The sequence below is a fragment of the Herpailurus yagouaroundi genome, unplaced genomic scaffold (assembly GCF_014898765.1).
Source record: "Herpailurus yagouaroundi ecotype Mexico unplaced genomic scaffold, PumYag 77, whole genome shotgun sequence".
Lineage (NCBI taxonomy): Eukaryota > Metazoa > Chordata > Mammalia > Carnivora > Felidae > Herpailurus > Herpailurus yagouaroundi.
This window is the reverse complement of record NW_024412388.1, coordinates 101,215,518-101,234,216: the sequence shown is the minus strand read 5'-3', so window position 1 is coordinate 101,234,216 and position 18,699 is coordinate 101,215,518. Positions and strand designations below refer to the sequence as shown.

General features: G+C 38.5%; 1 protein-coding gene across 2 annotated transcripts in view; it reads right to left on the bottom strand.

Moving 5' to 3' along the window:
- MAN1A2 (mannosidase alpha class 1A member 2) overlaps positions 1-18,699 on the bottom strand; it is a 180,554-nt gene that overhangs the window by 138,677 nt on the left and 23,178 nt on the right. For both annotated transcript variants that reach the window (XM_040471441.1, XM_040471440.1), the window contains exon 2: positions 3,038-3,293. In XM_040471441.1, the coding sequence (XP_040327375.1) occupies positions 3,038-3,293 (256 nt within the window). The remainder of the gene's footprint in view (positions 1-3,037; positions 3,294-18,699) is intronic.

Genomic DNA, 18,699 nt, shown 5'->3' with positions numbered 1-18,699 from the left:
GGAGATGGAGAGAGAGAGAAAGAAAGAGAGAGAGAGAAAGAGAGAGAGACAATCTTAAGCAGACTCTATGTCCAGCACAGAGCCCAACACAGGCTTGATCTCACAACTGTGAGATCATGATCTGAGCCAAAATCAAGAGTTGGACACTTAACTGACTGAGCCACCCAAGTGCCCCTAGGATCTGTTTCTGAATGCCTATTTTTCTAAAATTTCAGTAGAAGTCTCTCTTTTTGTTTGTTTGTTTGTTTGTTTGTTGCTCACTGTTGTTCTATGCCTGACAGGTCCTCTCAATCTGTAAACTCACATTCTTTAGTTTCAGCCAATTTTCTTAAATTGTTTCTTTGATTTCTTCTCCTCCTTTTTCCTCTATCTAATCACCTGTTAGATGTTCTTGACTGATCTTATTTTCTTGTTTTCTCAATCTCTTTGTTCTACTGAGAGATTTGCTCAATTGTATCTTCCAACTCTTCTACTGAATTTTAAAATTCTATCACACTTTTTATTTCCAAAAGCTCCTTCGTATGCTATAAACGTTCCTTTTCAGAACTTATTTTTCTCACTTTATGAGTTCCATTTTTTGTCACTCCAATGATGTTAATGCTTTTGTTTTTTTCTCCTCCCTGTATTGTTTCTGTATTCTCTGAATTCCTTTCTTCCATCTGTTTTATTCTCTAATGTGAGAAACTTTCCTGAAATGCCTGGTGATCTTTGTTCTTCACATAAGAGGGAAACAAATGATAATTAAAGGCTATCAGTAAACAAGCAGGACTTGAACTGAGCCTCATCTTAGTTAGGGAGCACAGGTGACACCCAGTGGTGTTTCACTGAGGAACAGTGTAGAAGACTCTTTTGTCTTGGGCCAGTCTCTTCAAAGAGAAGTCATCCACTCTCCTGCTTATTAAATACGCACCTGGCTGTCAGAATTCTGAGAGCTCACAAGAAAGCAGTCTTAATATATTCAGAACATTTTTCACTTAATTCCCTCCACCTTAGCCACTTTTTTTGTTTTCCCTCAGCCATACCTGGTGTTCCCCAAATCCAGATCTTCCCTAATTCATCCCTCCAAAAGGTAAACTTTACCGTTCTGCTGGGGAAGGGAGGGCAGCAGCTAGGATGCCAAAACTAGAGAACCGAGGATCTAGGAGTTAAGAGCACCTCTTAAAACTTTCAAATAATCCCTTTCCAATTTCATTATACCCCTGCCTTCAGAGGTAAACAATGTCTCTAATTCTTGACATGCTCAGGTATCCTGCCATTCATATCACCTTGCCCCTTGTTAGCTTCTTTCACCACCAGCTTAAATTTCAACTTTCTCTGTGTGTTAAGCCAGTATCGATAATGTTTAATAGGAGCCTATACAGGCATTGGCTTGTAAAAATACCGGATATTGTGGTGTGCTCTAAAGGGTTAACTCACCAGGTCTGAGTTGTCCAAACCCTGTACATCCTAAAGAAAGATATGTCCTGTGCCAGACTCCTGGAAAATAACTGCTAAAATTTTATTATCCTGTCTGTCAAGAATATCTTCATTTAAATGAAGCTTTGGGCCATGTCAGTTCATGTTCACAATGTGATTTATGGTGGCAGCCTTGGGCCACATGGTATCAGCCTGACCTTTGGAGGACTTGAGAGAACTAAGTTCAGCCATGCCTAAAGAATGAATCTCAAATAAAAACCCTGGACACCAAGGCTCAGGTGAACTTCCTTGTTGGTGATATTTCATACACAGCATCACACAACACTGCTGGAAGAACTAAGCGGTGTCCGCCAGAAAAGGACAACTAGTAACTTGCATCTGATGTCTCCTGGACTCTGTCCTATAAGCTTTTTCTATTACTAATTTTAATCTGTTGCCTACTGCTGCAATAAACCAAAATCATGAATATAACAGCTTTGCTGAGTTCTGGGAGTACTTCTAGCAATCACTGAGGCTGTAGGTGGTCTTGGGAGTCTTCTAAACACACACTGTTATTTGAATTATTACATACATAAGAAAATATTTCAATAAATTCTAATGACATCTAAAAAAAAAAGTCAGGCATCTCAAAAAACAAACAACAACAAAAACCCCACAACAACCTGTCAACATTTCCCCCATACAGTCTAAATCCTTTAGCAGCCAGTGCATAAAACAGACTCCAGGATCCAGAGTACAGTTCTATTTCACAATTCCATCAAGGTCAAGTTCTTACACTAATTCATAAGGTCAAGCTTAAAGAATCTACTAAATCTTCCATGTTCATTATTAGAATATATTTGAATACATATCTGACTATTTGAACTAAACTTACTGTCTTATTTTATGATAAACAATCCCTTTGAAATATTGTTGATGCTGTTACAACCTGACAAAATCTTTTTTTTCACAGGCACTGCAACTGCAAACTCTACCAAGAATTAGCAGGAGTTCTAATTGACAAAATTTAACTGTAATATTCACCAGACTTTCCCCTCTCTGTTATTGTCTTTATCTCCAAGTAATTCCTAGAATAACAAATTGAAAGACTTCTGAGATTAAACAATTTAAAGAATTCTGAGGTCAACCGCTTCCCATTCCTCAATCCATTGAGACTGTTTGGAAGGAATCTGCAGCGTGGTTGAGGGGTTTCATGACCCATTCCTTAAAAGATGGCAGATATAATGTTAACTTTTCAGGAGCATGTTTATGAGGAGATTTGCATAGTATCTAGCAGAGTCCCTTGTAAGTAAACCCTTAAGAAATTTCCTATTCAATGATAAATTATTTACAGATCTAGTCTACATTATTTATAAAATGCTGACTATCAAAAGATCTCTCAATACAGAATGGTATAACAATCCAAACATTATACCAAAATTTTAAGTGTCCAATAATATTACAATCCATATTAAGAAAGAGTGAGTTCTAGCCTTTACTGCCAACTTGGAATCTGAACCACGACCATGACCCAAAAACAAACAAGAAAAAGTATGACACGATAGATGATACAAATGTTCATATATATTAAAATCCAGTCAAATGCCATAACCATTCCATATCATAAATCTCAGCTTATTACCTCTTTAATTTTTTCCCTTTTCTTTCTTATGTCATTATCTTCTGGGTCTCCACCATCTATTCCTATTAGATTTGGTATAGGGACTGGTGGCAGTGGCTTCTTCTCTTTTGTCTTCATTTCTTGGACTACCTTATTTTTCTCTGTCTGAATTTCTGCTCGGATTTCCTCTCTCGACTTTTTTAATTTTTCTTTTGCTTCTTCCAGGGCCTTCTCGTGATCAGCTCGAATTTTATTTCTCAAACGTTCTTCTTCTTCCCTGTGAGAAGAAAAAAAGACTAGTTAAGAATAACCCTTAATTACTTCAATATAAAATTTAAAGTTTCTACCAAACCCTGGTAGATGTTTTCTACTCCTGCCATTAAAAGGTAAGGATGATCTGTGAGAGACCCAGCTCTATCTGCCCCTACAGGATACATGTAACTTGGTATAAGCCCTGGGTGCTAAACAGTAAACACTCTACAAGCCTGGAGAAGAGGGAACCTAGAAAGAAAGTTACAATTGCAGGACCAAAAGAGCAATCGGTAACTTGTCAGGAGAGACATGAAAAAGGAAAAGTGGGAGAAGGAGAGAAGGGAGGGGGAGAGGGGCAGAGGGACAAACCAGAGAGTAAACTAGATGGGGGAGAGAAAACTAGTAACAGAATTAAGTATGAAGAGGGGACAAAAATATAAATATGGGGTCAAGGAAAAGAGATAAGTGGAAAAGATAAGAGCTCAGGAAATTTTTCATTTGTTACATAGTACAAGACATGCTTCTAAAACTTTCACATTTTGGAAATACCATAGATCTTAAAACACAATTCCCAACTGATGTGGGCAGAATGCTTAAAACTCCCTTGAGCCCTCGTTAAAAATACAGATTCCAATTCGGTAGGTCTGTATGAAACCCATGAATGTGTATTATTAAGAAATCCTCTGAGGAATTCTGGTATGCACACAGATTTGGAAACCACTACCGCAGGGGACGCCTACAGGGTCTTTCACCCAGCCCTAGTTTTGTGAGAGCTCGATCTTCTCTCCACACATCTGCCCCAATCCACACGAATGAATACAAGAGTGGTAGTTACTATTTTCCAAATCAGCCAATGATGACTCCTCTAAGGGTAAATATCTAGCTCCACAGTCAGCAGAGTCCCCTCTCCAGAAATTTAATTCAAACTCTGCACGCAGCTGGATCCACAACATTGCTGGTGGGAATATAAAATGGTACAGCCACTCTGGAAAAGGTTAGTGATTTCTTAAGAAACTAAACACGCAACTATCACAAAATTCGGCAACTGCACTGGACATTTATCCTGGAGAAGCGAAGGCTTATGTTGACACAAAAACCTATACACAGCCCATGGCAGAAAGACAAGAACTGTATGATTCCACCCATATGAGACACTCAGAGTAGTCAAAATCCTAGAAAGGAGAACGGTGGCTGCCGAAGGATGGGGGAAAGGGAAATGGGAAGTTCCTGGTTAATGGGTAGAGCTGCAGCTCCTACAAGATGAAAGAGTTCTGGAGATGGCGGCTCAACAATACGACAGCATTTACTACCACTGCACCGTATGCTTAAAAATAGCTAAGGTGACAGATGTTACATGTATTTTACCACAATTGCTAAAAATTGGGGGGGGGGGGGGCGGATCCTATACAGGAAAGTCGGTGACGGCTTTACCCATAATAGGCAAAAACTGGAAACAACCCAGGTGTCCTCCAACAAGTAAATAAACAAACCACTGTTTCTACTTGGTATAGCCACAATATGGAATACTACTTGCAATAAAAAGAAATAAACAATTCATCTACACTTGAATGAATTTCAAAGGTATTACTATGTGAGTGAAAGAAGCCAGTCTCAAAAGGTTACATTCTAGATTTTTTTTTTTTTTTAACGTGACATTCTCAAAAAGACAAAAATGTAAGGATGGTGAATAAATCAGTGGTTGCCAGGAGTTACGGACGGGGGAAGGGTTGGCTATAAAGGAATAACACGAGAGTTTTTTGGGATGATAGCATTGTTACGTATCCCAATGAGAGTGACTATGGGAATATGTATGTGTGTTTAAAAATCACAGAAGTGTACATCGAGAAAAATATCAATTTACAGTCTAATATTAAAAATTAAATTGTTAAATGTTTAGAGAAAAAAACTGGATTGCTAGCAGTAAGAAGGGGTGATGAGGAAAACATGAGAGAGAAAAGAGGGGAGAAGAGCAACACAGACAGTCAGGGCAACACAAGGGAACTTGAGGGCAGGGAGAAAGCAGCCATGGGGCCTGCAGACAGACTGGAGGTGAGAAGAATGCAGCAGGGGGGAGCCAAACAGAGTCTCAGATAACAAGGCAGACGCAGGCAAGCACCGCCCAACAGCCTTCCAGTCCCCCTCCCTCCCCTTACGACACAGAAACCCTGTGCCTAGCCCCAGAGAAGAGATGTGTCTATGCCAACCAAGTCTTTCTCACACGCCCCGGTAGCTAGGGGTGGTCGCAGAACCTTATTCCAACTACAGAGACAAAAGAGGACTACTGGGAAATATTTTCCTTTGGGGATTAAAAAACGGACAGAACGATTTGAGAAAAGAGCCTGTTAGCTACTAAGACCAAATCTACCTGAACACAGATTCCAGTCTCCAAATGTGGCTGTGACGCCTAAAGCTATGATAGTCAAAACGCAGGAAGCCTGGGGACAAACGGCCAACACGGCTGAGAAAAGAGAACAAAGAGGTAAAGTGCCTACTGATATCACTGGGTTGCTGCCAGGGCCTTTACCGGTCAGTCCCATAATTTCAGACAGGGGGGTTGAAACAGTGGGGTGTTCTTTCACTTCCATCTAAGAATTTTTCCAAGTCACTCATTCAGTGAGCAGACAGGTACATGGTCAGGAAGGCAAAGGCCTAGGACTAAGCACCAACGAAGAAGCACATCAAACAGAGACGACCAGTTCTTTCAAGGGCAGTTTCTGTCCTGATGACAAGTGGGAGAGTCTCTATAGGGAACTACACTTTCCGCCTCTAGCTCCAAGCACCATGTCACCACTGAATGGCACACGGAAGCCCCCACCATGTTTGCAGTGGCTCATCTGTGCCATCACTGCGGAAAGCATCTTCACACCTCCACAAAGTGCACCTCCACAAAGTTGGGTATTACATGCCACTTTCTAGAGCCTACCCTGGGAGCAAGGGAGAAATACGGGCCACAATACATTCTATGTCCCTCTCCAAAGCTTCACAATGCACAGGGGTATTTTAAAGGCTCTGAGAAGTCCCGCAATAAAACTGCCTAACACCTCCTAACTTTATTTAGTCACAGTCCCCATTTTCTTCACACACCACTTTTAGCATGCCATGAAACACGCCGCCACAGAAGATAGCCCTCCAACTATGCCATCAACCAAACAAGCCCTTGGGAGAACCCTGCCACTTTTTTGCTGTGTGGCATTAGATGGATGTCACCTCTCTGAGCCTCCTTTTCCCCACCAACCTCCCAAGACTGTTGTCAGGAGTAGATGAGATGACACAGGAGTCTAAGAGTATAGAAAAGTCTTTATCAACTCAGTTTTCTTTCTTCCCTTACTACCTACCCTCCCCCCCCCCCCCCCGCCCCCGAGCCATTTAACGATTTGGGCTAACATCAGCACTCTCAGGTACCAGGACCAACACCCAGAGACATCCTGCAACTTCTCGGCTTCCCTGCACTGAATGACACAACAGCTTCTGGGCAAACCTACAAGGACTTAGAGGGCACCAAATGCTCTTAAAATGGGGCCAGCCTCCTGCAGAACTAGGAGAGAGCTGTGCCCTTTCTCTTCCAGCCCTGACTCCTTTGCCCATATGTCCATAATACCAGTTGGGGCCTTCAGGATTACCTTAGAAATAATAGTGGGCATGAGTGTAGAGAAACTTATTTTCATTTACTATTCTTTAAATGCTAATATCTATTATTTCTCTGAAAGTGAAGAAGATATTTGATAGCAACATATGTGAACAATTTTCAAATTATACTTTAAAAATTATTTTTAAAAATAAAAATTGAGGACACCTGGGTGACTCAGTCAGTTAAGCATCTGCTTCTTGATTGTGGCTCAGGTCATGATCTCACGGTTGTGAGTTCTAGTCCCACACATCAGGCTCTGCGCTGACTCTCTCTCTCTCTCTGCCCTTCCCCTGCTCGCTCACTATCTCAAAAATAAACATTTAAAAAATAATAATAAAATAAAAATAAAAATTTGAACCCTCTAAATTGCAGTACTCTGTACAAAAGCCCCAGTCACATTATTCCAGTTCATTGTTAATGGCATCCAAACGGTGTTCACTAGAACCTATAGACATTGGTTCACCAGAACATTGTGCAGAGCTTTATTCAAAAACATTTTGAAAATCTAAAAGACCTATAAATTTGCATTTGTCCCAAATAATTATTTGTTTAGCAATTTAGTGAGCATAGTCACCACAGAATAAACACCATGAACTGAAGTGCAAAGAAAGACCAGTCTAGTCCCTAAGAGGAACTCCAGAGTCCAAGGAATTGAGTCAGACCTCTTGTCAATGGGGTGCCAAGAAGAACTGTTTTATAGTTGGGGAGAAAAAAATACTCAGAGTAAAAGTACTTAATCCAAAAGTCAGGAGACAATTCTCTTTCCAGCTCTGCCCCAACTTACTCTGCAATCTGGCACAAATCCCTAAAAACCTCCAAGATCGGTATTTTTGGGGAAAACACATATTAATACTACCCTGACTACACCACTCGGCTAGTGATATCCAAGGTAAGTAAAAGTATTCCATTAATAATATCTAACATCCTAACCTCTCTGCTAGTTTTCTTCCATTTTTTATTTTCATTTCATCAGTGTCCTTTCAAGGGGCACCTCAAATTTTTAGTGGCCAAATCTCTAGATGTTTATAGCAGCTGAATCAACTCTTTCGGATGTTTATTTTCACCTACTTGATCTTTTACTCACATATTTTCAAGATTTTTTTAACTTTGATATCTTCAACAGATAACCATGTGAACCTCCACCTGTGTATGTCTGTACCTTTCCATCAGTGACTTGTATCTTTTTGTTTAGTAAAGAATCCAGCCTTGTCTAAAGGGAAGTCTGGCCTTTGTCCTCAATTTCTCGCATACCTGATGAAAACGTCCTTGTGTATGGTGGGTGCTGGCCACATCAGACAGTCCCAGAGGCAGGGCTGGCCACTCTAGAAACACCAACAGTATGACTTAGGGTGAGGGTTCTGGGTCAAACGGTTTCACGGAGACTGACTTCAGTCATGTGGACAATCAATTAATCATGCCATAACAAAGCCTTAATAAAAACTCTGGACACCAAAGCTCAGGCAAGCTTACTGGCTGGCATATGTACTGAAACACACTGATGGGGAGAGACTAATGTCCTGACTTCACAAGGACAGGATACTAGAAGCCCCACGTTTGGAACCTTCCTGGACTTCACCCAATGTGAAGTCTGACTATAAACTCTATCCTTCTCCTGTAATCTATAATTCTCTCATGAATGTAACAGCTTTCAGTAAGTTCTGTGAGTGCTAGCAAATGATCAGGCCTGAGGGTGGTGGTAGGAGACCCCTGAAATTGCAGGTCCTGGCAGAACTGAGGTTGTCTTGTGGAGAACTTTGCCATTTGACTAACTCTGAATACCTTCCAAGGCTTCCAATAAAATTTGGCCTTACATCTATAGGTTCTCATGAGATCTGAAATTGCTTTTTTCAATTATGTTTAATGTGTAATATTTAACTCACTCTTTGATACCTGACACATAACGTAAGGTTTGGTTTCTTTGCTACTGTTGTCTTGTTTTGTTTTGTCCTTCCACACATCCTGGATCCTTGAAAGGCAAAGGGGAATGACAAAAAACTAATAATTGTTGTGGCTTAGATATACAAGATACTGGCTTAGTCAGTTACTTATTTAATTCTGACACCAATTTATGAGGCACCCTCTATTAAGCACTGTACTCCATCTTGTTAGGAAAATACTAAGGCACAAAGAGAAAAATTAAGTAATCTGTTCAGGGTCATAAAGCTAGTAAGTAGACTAGACACAAACATAGGCATTTTGACATATGTATTTATGCGAATAGTGCCTTTCATAGAAGAGATGAATTGTATTAAAGGGTTTGTCTCTTACTGTGCAGATACAAACACTATTTCTCAATCTTTTCTCCCTTCTTCTTTCATCCTAGAGCCCTCAATTTTTAGCTAAGCACATGCTCCTGCTAAATAAAACTCTACTTCTCAGCCTCCCTTACTGAAGCTGCCCTACAGAATTTGTATGATCAGAAATAAACTTTTATCTTGCTTAAGCCACTGTTGTTTTGTGACTTTTATGTTTGGTAAAATGACCTAATATTAACTGAGCCACTCTCCAACCTACATGTTCTCTTTCCCTCAGGCTTTCATTAGTATCTGAGGGCTGATCTGCCAGAAAGAAACTAACCAGGTGATAAATTTCAGTCTCCAATTAGAGTATTAAAATAAGTCATGTTTGGAAACATTGTAAAGGGCAAATACAGCCTCAGTTACATGAGGATCCGTAAGATCACACTGAAATCTTATCTGGCAAAGATTTAAGCAGATATACAAATACTTCCCCTTTATGCTCATTCTCTTCCTCTCTACTCTTCACCTAACAAACATGAAGTTCCATCCATCCTTAAAAAAACTAAAACCTTCCCTCAAAGAAGTGCCTGTCTCCACATTCATTGGTGTCTCCCTTCCTTCTACCCACTATACTGTTTCAAAAAGTACCACACTTGCTGTTTCCATTTTCCTTAACCTCACATCATTCGTCTATCTGTGACAGTTAAAAACCAACAACGAAGTTCTCCTTTGAAACTATCTCTTCCTCATACTTGCCTTTCAAACTGTTGATCACACACTGGCTTTACCACCATCAATCCGCCCCAAAATGTTGTATTCCATTCTCAATTCTGTTCTCACTCTATGTATTCCTCCTATTCAACACCAACCGTTTTCTCAACTATTATATTAAAAACAAAAACACACAGTCAGCCTTTACCATAAGGTTACTAAGTACTCCAAATCCAAATTTCTAACAGCATGTAAGACACCATGCCAAACACCTCCAATTCAACATGTCCAAAACAGAACTGAATGATTACTATGAAAAAGGGACAATCACAGGCTAGGTTCATTCACGCACACAGATTCTTTTTAATTAAAATATTAGCAAAGTTAATCAGCAATAATAAAACATAGAAAAAAATAATTCATCATAACTAATTGGACTCATCCCAGAAATAAGGACAGCTTAACATGAGAAAATTCAATCCATGTAATTTACCTATTACTAAAGAATAAAAATTATACAAATCATTCAGTAGAAACAGGAGAAACCTACATTTTAGGGAATTTGGGGTTGCATTCACGGTAATTTCAGATTAAGTCCATAGTTATCAGTCAATGAATTAAGTTCAGCTTAATTCAGTGATAATCAACAAACAGCTACCAAATGTGAGGGAGCTAATAATCCAATAAATATGTAAACAAAGTAAATATAAGATGAGTGGATCACAACAAAGGAAGTAAGTAACTACAGGTATTGTAGGTTGTAGACAGGAGAGGTACTGTAGGCTAGACAGAAGAGGTAAGATATCCACAGAAAAGGTATTTTCTAAGCACACAAGTATGCCTTGAGAAGATTTACATAGCAGAATAGCATTTCTAATGCATGATCTTCGGGGCGCCTGCGTGGCTCAGTCAGTTAAGCATCCAACTCTTGGTATCAACTCAAGTTATGATCTTATGGCTTGTGGGATGGAGCCCAGGCTGTCAGCACAGAGCCTGCTTGGGATTCTCTCTCTCCTCTCTCTCCAACCCCCGCAAAATAAATAAACATTAAAAAATTTTTAAAAAGAAATGCATGATCTTCAAATACAAATTAAAAGGAAAAACATGAGTTTGCCAGGCAGCAAATAAGAAAATAAAGGCAAGCAAGGTATAGACGGGATAGTATATAAAGATAGGGAAGAAGTGACACAACACACCAGTTAGCAAATAAATTGCTTTGGATGCTAAATGATAGTGTGCGTGGTGAGAGAGGGTACAGTAGAGTAAAACAGACCAGACCTAACAAGGAAGCCAGAGAAGACAAAAGCTCAATCATGAACAGAGCTTGCACTGCATCCTGATGACACACACCTGTACTTAAATCTTAAAAACACAAAAACAAAAACAAAAACCTGCCTCTTGAGGACTGACTACTTGGGGGTAGGGGGTTAGGGAGGAAGATGATACAGGAAATGGGAGTTAAGAGGTCACAACAGCCTCTCAAGCAAAAAAAAAAAAAAAAAAAAGATAAGGACCTAATAAAAATCCATCTAAAGTAGATATGCAGAAGTGGGACCAAATATCGGAGATCTTAGAAAGGCAAGGCCAATAATATTTAGATAAGTGATTAAACATGAATGGGAAAAAATTAAATGATAGGTTTTTTACTATAGTCACTGGATAGAAAGGGGTAGTTAACTAGCATTAACTAACTACAGTGACCTTGAGTAAAGGGAAAGATGAGAAAAAAACGAGTAGGTATGGTTTTACACATGCTATGTTTAAAAAGTCAACAGAGCAAGCAGATGTCCAGGGCTGAAGACATGGATTTGGAAATCATCAGCCTCCAGAGGAGCTGAAGCTCCCACCTAACTGCTCACTCACATGGGTGAACTTTATGGTATGTAAAGTAAACCTCATAAAGATGTTTATTAAAAACCAGGAGCAGTTATTCTGCTACCAGACAGCAGTTTTCAGAGCAGGGAAAAAGAGGGTTTTATAATAACAGGGTCAATACATCATGAGAATATAGCAAGAGAAGATAACAATGTAAACATTATATACCTAATCAAAGGGTTTCGAAATATGTGAAGCGAAACTGATAGAAATAAAAGAAGTAGACAAATCCATAGCATATTAGGCAAATTCAACACCTTTCATTCAATGATTCATAAAAGAAGTAGAAGGAAAGTCAGTAAGGCCATGAAAGGCAGACAACACACCATCAACCAACCTAACCTAACTGACATTTAGAAAACACACTACCGAACAACAGCAAAACACACATTCTGTTCAAATGCAAACAGAACATTTACCAACACAGACCATTTTCTGGGCTGTAAAACAAGTCTCAATACATTTAAAACGAGTCAAACCATACAGAGTATGTTTTTTGCCCTCACTAGAATTAAAGTGGCAATCAATAACATGAAGGTATCCAGAGCATCTCCAAATATTTAAAGAATAGAGTAATACATCTCTCAATAATGAAGATTCTAAACAAAATGAAAAGTGATACCAGACGGGGGCACCTGGATGGGTCAGTCAGTTAGGCCTCCAACTCCTGATTTCAGCTCAGGTCATGATCTCATGGTTGGTGGGATCAAGCTCCACATCCAGCTCTGTGCTCAGTGTGGACAGCCTCTCTCCCTCTCTCTCTCTCTCTGCCCCGACCCCACTCACACACACTCGCTCACTTGCTCTCTCAAAATAAATAAACATTTAAAAACACTTTTAAAAATAGGGATGCGAGATGACTATAGTGATGGATGCACGTAAGAGCTCATATACTAACCACCACTGAATTGTACACTCTCAGGGGTTGAACTGTATGTATGGTATGTGAATCAGATCTCAATAAAGCTGTTTTTTAAAATTTTAAATTAGAAAGTGCCTTCAACTAAAAGATAATAGAAACATCAAAATTTGTAAATGAAGCTACAGGAATCCTTACAGAAAATTCACAGCACGAAAATGCAAGTATGAAGAAAAGAAGAAAGGTTAGAGGGACAGTTACAACACAACCAATCCATATTAGAAAGATCTTACGTAAAGGGCCTCAGGTTCTACTTAACAGAAAAAGAGAAAATTAAACCTAAAGTCAGCAGAAGGGAGTAATAAAAATGAAAAAGAAAACAGAAAACTGAACATTGAGCAAAACCAATGAAGCAAAAGCTCACGCTGAGATTTAAAAAAATAAATTTCTGGGGCGCCCGGGTGGCTCAGTCGGTTGAGCGACAGACTTTGGCTCAGATGATGATCTCACGATTTGTGAGTTCGAGCCCCCGCGTTGAGCTCTGTGCTGACGGCTCAAAGCCTGGCGCCTGCTTCTGATTCTGTGTCTCCCTCTCTCTGCCCCTCCCCCACTCATGCTCTGTCTGTCTCAGAAATAAACATATACAAAATTTAAAAAAAATAAACTGACAATACCATTAAGAAAGGGTAAAAAGAGAAGCCACAAATTATAAAAACTAGAATGAAAGCACCAGCAAAACTACAATACTACAAATATTAAAATTATCGTAAGGGACGATTTTTTTACTAAGTTACATCAAAAAGTCAACAATCTACATTTCTTGTTTTTTAAAAAAAAATAATAATACTTAAGTGGAGTCAAGAGGACCTATATTACCTGAAAACAAGTATCTGTTAAGGAACTGAATGTATACTTAAACCTTTCTACAGAAAACTCCAGTTCAGATGATTTCAACAGTGAACTCTACCAAGTATTTAGGGAAGAATTAGTCTCAGCTCCACAGAAACTCAGGAAACAGAAGAGGGGATACTTCTCATTTCATGAGGGCAACATTACCTTGATACCAAACCAGACAGAAATAATAAATAAATAATTGCTCCTTGTGAACATAGAAAAACACTTCTATGATTTAAAAAATACGTAATGAGGGGCGCCTGGGTGGCGCAGTCGGTTAAGCGTCCAACTTCAGCCAGGTCACGATCTCGCGGTCCGTGAGTTCGAGCCCCGCGTCAGGCTCTGGGCTGATGGCTCAGAGCCTGGAGCCTGTTTCCGATTCTGTGTCTCCCTCTCTCTCTGCCCCTCCCCCATTCATGCTCTGTCTCTCTCTGTCCCAAAAATAAATAAACGTTGAAAAAAAAATTTAAAAAATACGTAATGACTAAATGGCATTAAATTCAAAAACCAAAAGATGCAATTTACCATATTAACAGACTTTTAAGAAATGACTGCATGATCGATCATCTCAATAGATACAGAAAAGACATTTGGCCAAATCCCAATTCCTATTCCTGATTAAAAAAACGAAAACAAAAAACTCTCAGCAAACTAACAATGTAAGGGAACTTCCTAATCTGATAAAGGGCATCTATGAAAAACCTACAGCTAACATCATCCTTAATGGTGAAAATCTAAATGCTTTCCCCCTAGAAGTTGAGGAACAAGGGGAAGGATGCCCACTCTCACTATTTCCATTCAAAAATGTATGAGAGATTCTAGTCAGTGCAAAAGGCCAAGAAAAAATAGGCAATTAGTTAAGAAAGGAGGAAATAAAACTGTATTAATTCAGACAGGACTGTAGAAAACCCATAACCCAAGGCCTAATCATATTTTGCGATTTTGCACCTTTCAGACTATACACATGGTAACCCCTCCTTCTGGAATCTTCCCTATTCTGTCCCTGATGAGTCATACTCAGCCATCAAAATCCCACTCACAAGTTATCGCTATCCAGCACAGAAAATCCAGCATTCTCCACATTCCCCTTTGAGATATAATTGACACAGAGCACTGTAAATTAAATTTCAGGAATACATGTTGATTTGACAGATTTATATGTGGCAACATGATAACCACCATAGCATTACCTAACATCTCTATCATGTCATAGAATCACCATTTCTTATTTGTGGTAGGAACATTTAAGATCCACCCTCTTAATAACTTCCAAGTATATACTGCTGTATATTAGATCCCCAGAACTTCTTCATTTTACAATTGAAGTTTGTACCCTCTAACCAACATCTCCCCATTTCCCCCACCCCTGAAAACCACAATTCTAAATCTCTGTTTCTACGATTTGGGCCTTTTTATATTCTACTTACAAGTGATACATTTGCCTTTCTCTGACTTATGTCACTGAGCGTAATGCCCTCAAAGTCCATCCACGCTGTCACAAATGACAGCATGTACTTCTTTCACATGGGAAAAAAATATTCTGCCATATGTATACATACATCTTCTTTATCCATGTATCCAAACTGACAAACACGTAGATTGTTACCATATCCTGGCTATCATGAATGATGCTGCAGTAAACATGACAGCGCCAATATCCTGTCAAGATCCTGTTTCCATTCCCTTTCAACATATACCCAGAAGCGGGACTGCTGGATCTTACGGTGCGTCAGTTCTAACTTTTGGAGGAACCTTCATACCACGTTCCTTAGTGCCATACCAATTCACACTCCTACCATAGTGTACAAGGGGTCCCTTTTCTCCACATGCTAACACTTGTTATATCTCTTGTCTTTTTGACAACAAACCTCTAGCACCCGAAATGGTATTTCACTGTGCTTTTGATTTGCATTTCTCTGATGATTAGTGATATTAGGTATCTTTTCACGTATCTTTTGGCCATTTGTATGTCTTCTTTGGAAAAATCTATTCAGTTCCCCTGTCCATTTTTTAGTTGTATTGTTTGGGCTTTTTGCTACTGAGTTGTATGAGTTCTTTGTGTATTTTGGATATTAACTCCTTATCAGCAATATGATTTCCAAATATTTTTGCCCATTCTGTAGGTCACCTTTTCATTTTGTTGAATGTTTCTTCTGCTGCACAGAAGCTTTTTAGTTTGATGTAGTCCAGTTATTAATTTTTGCTTTTGTTTGTGCTTTTAATGTCATTTCCCAAAAAAATCACTGAAAAAGGCAAAAATGTCAAGGATCTTTCCCCCTGTTTTCTTCTGTAAGTCTGACTGTTTCAGGTCTTATGTTTAAGGCTATAGTCCACTTGGAGTAAATTTTTTTGAGTGGTATAAGTCCACTCTTCTGTATGTGGTTATCCAGTGTTCCCAATACCATTTATTGAGGACACTATTCTTTCCATTGAACATTTCTGACTCCCTTCTCAAATACTGTAATGATTTATTTCTCTTGATTCTGTTCCATCGGTCTATGTGTCTATTTTTATGTCAGGACCATACTGTTTTGATTACTACAGCTCTCAAGTATAGTCTGAAGTCAGTAAGTGTGATGCCTTCAGCTTTGTCGCTCTTTCTCAAGAGTGCTTTGGCTATTTAGGGTCTTTTGTGACTCCATATGAATCTTAGGATTTTTTTTCTTCTAATTCTGTGAAAAATGCCATTTGAACTTTGATAGGGACTGCACCAAATGTCTATGGATAGCTTCAGGTAGCACAAGACATTTTAACTATATTAACTCTTGCAATCCATGAGCAGGTATATCTTCCCATCTTTTTGTGTCTCTCCAAGTTCTTTTATCAAAGTCTTAATAGTTCTCACTGACAGATCTTTCACCTCCTTGGCTAAATTTATTCCTGAGTATTTTATTCTTTTTGATGCTATTGTGCATGGGATTGCTTTACTTCATTTTTAGATACTTCGTTGTTAGTGTATAGAAACATGACTGATTTCTATATATTGATTTTATATCCTGCAACTTTACTGAATTCATTGATTAGTCCTCACAGTTTTTTATGATGGAGTCTTTAGGATTTTCTATACATATGATCATATCATCTGCAAAGACCAATTATACTTCTTCCTTTCCAATCTGGATGCCTTTTATTTATTTTGCCTGCTCACCTGGCTACGATTTCCAGTACTATGTTGAATACAGGTGGTTAGATTGAGCACTACTGCCTTATTCCTGATCTTAGAGGAAAAGATTTCATTTTTCACTGTTGAATATGTTGTTAGTTGTGGGCTTATAATACATGGCTTTTATTATGTTGTGGTACGTTCCTTCTATACCCAATTTATTGCAAGTTTTTATCATGAAAGGATGTTGTATTTTGTCAAATGCTGCTTCTGCATCTACTGAGATGATCATATGACTTTTATCTTTCATTCTATTAATGTGGTGTATCACATATATTGATTTGCATATTTGGGGCCACCCTTGCATTCCAGGAACAAATCCCAGGTGATCATGGTGTATGATCCTTTCAATGTGAGGCTGACCGTGGTTTGCTAATACTTTCTTGAGATTTCTGCAGTTCTTTCCTCAGGCATAGTGACCTGCAATTTTCTTTACTTGAAGTGTCCCTGCCTGGCTTTGAAATCAGAATAATGCTGGCCTTATTAAATGAGTTTGGGAGTATTCCCTCCTTTTCAAAATTCTGAAAAGTTTGAGAAGGACTGATGTTAATTTTTCCTTAAAAGTCTGTGGTACATTTCACCCAAGAAACCCTCCGGTCCTGGACTTTTCCTTGTTTGTTTTATTACTGTTTCAATTTCCTCCTTCTTCATGATCCAGACTTGACAGCTTGTAGGTTTCCATGATGTATCAATTTCTTCTAGGCTATCCAATTTGTTGGCATTTAATTGTTCTCAGTACTCCCTTATAATCCTTTGCATATCAGCAGTATCAGTTTTGTCCTCTTTTAATTTCTGAATTTATTTGAGTCTTCACTTCAGTAGTCTAGCTAAAGGTTTGTCCATTTTATATTTTCAAAAAAACAGCTTTTAGTTTGGCTGAGTTTTTCTATTGGTTTTCTGATCTCCATTTCTTTTTGTTCTGATCTTTTTATTTCCTTCTTTTAACTTTAGGCTTTGTTTCCCCTTTTCTTAGTTTCTTGAGGTTTAAAGTTAGGCTATATAAGATCTTTTTTTTATTTAATGTAGGAGTTTATCACCATAAACTTCCCTCCCAGAACTGCCTTTACAGCATCCCGTAAGTTTTGGTATGTTGTGTTTCCATTTTATGTTTCAAGGTAGTTTTTGATTTCCCTTTGGATTTCTTCTTCAACCCACTGATTGTTCAAGAGTATTTTGTTGAATTTCAACATATTTATGAATTCTCCAGCTTTTGTTCTATAATTGATTTCTAGTTTCATACCATTGTTATTTTAAAAAAAGATATTTGGTATGATTTTAATACTCTTAAATTTATTAAGACTTGTTTTGTGATTTATCATACGATCTATCCTGGAAAATGTTCTGTGTACACTTGAGATGGATGGGTACTCTACTGCTGCTGGATGGAATGCTCTGTGTATGTTACATCCACTGGTCTCAAGTACGGTTCAAGTGCAAGTTTCCTTGTTAATTCTGTCTGGATCATCTACCCATAGTTAAAATGGGATATTGAAGTCTCCTACCATTATAGTATAGTTGTCTACTTCCCCTTTCAGATATTTTAGTTTGCTTCATTTAAGTGCTGTGATGTTGGATACATATATAATTGTTTTATCTTCTTGATGAACTGACAGTTTTATCATTATATAATGACCTGCTTTGTCTTGTTACTGTTTTTGCTTAACTCTCTCATGTGTCTTATTTTTAAGCTCTCTGCATAAAATTGGTTTCAATTTTTACGGTTTATTTTGAAGGCAAAAAAACACATTTTGTCAATTTGCTTCTCTTCCTTCAGGTTTTGCTAGAGCCTGAGATTAAAATCTAAGCACAGATAATGCAGACACACATATAACTAGATCATATATGCAAAAACCCATTATAAAACAAACCTTATAAGAAATGCAAAGTGTTTTCTTACCATTTAAAAATATGTAATAAGGCAATAGTAAAATCTCTACCCCAGAATGGAGATTCTAAATAAAACAAAGCCTGGCTATCCTCAATGAATCAAAAACTAAAAATGGACATAAAACTCAAAAGAAAAAGAAGGAACTAAGCATGCACCCAGTAACTCCCACCCTT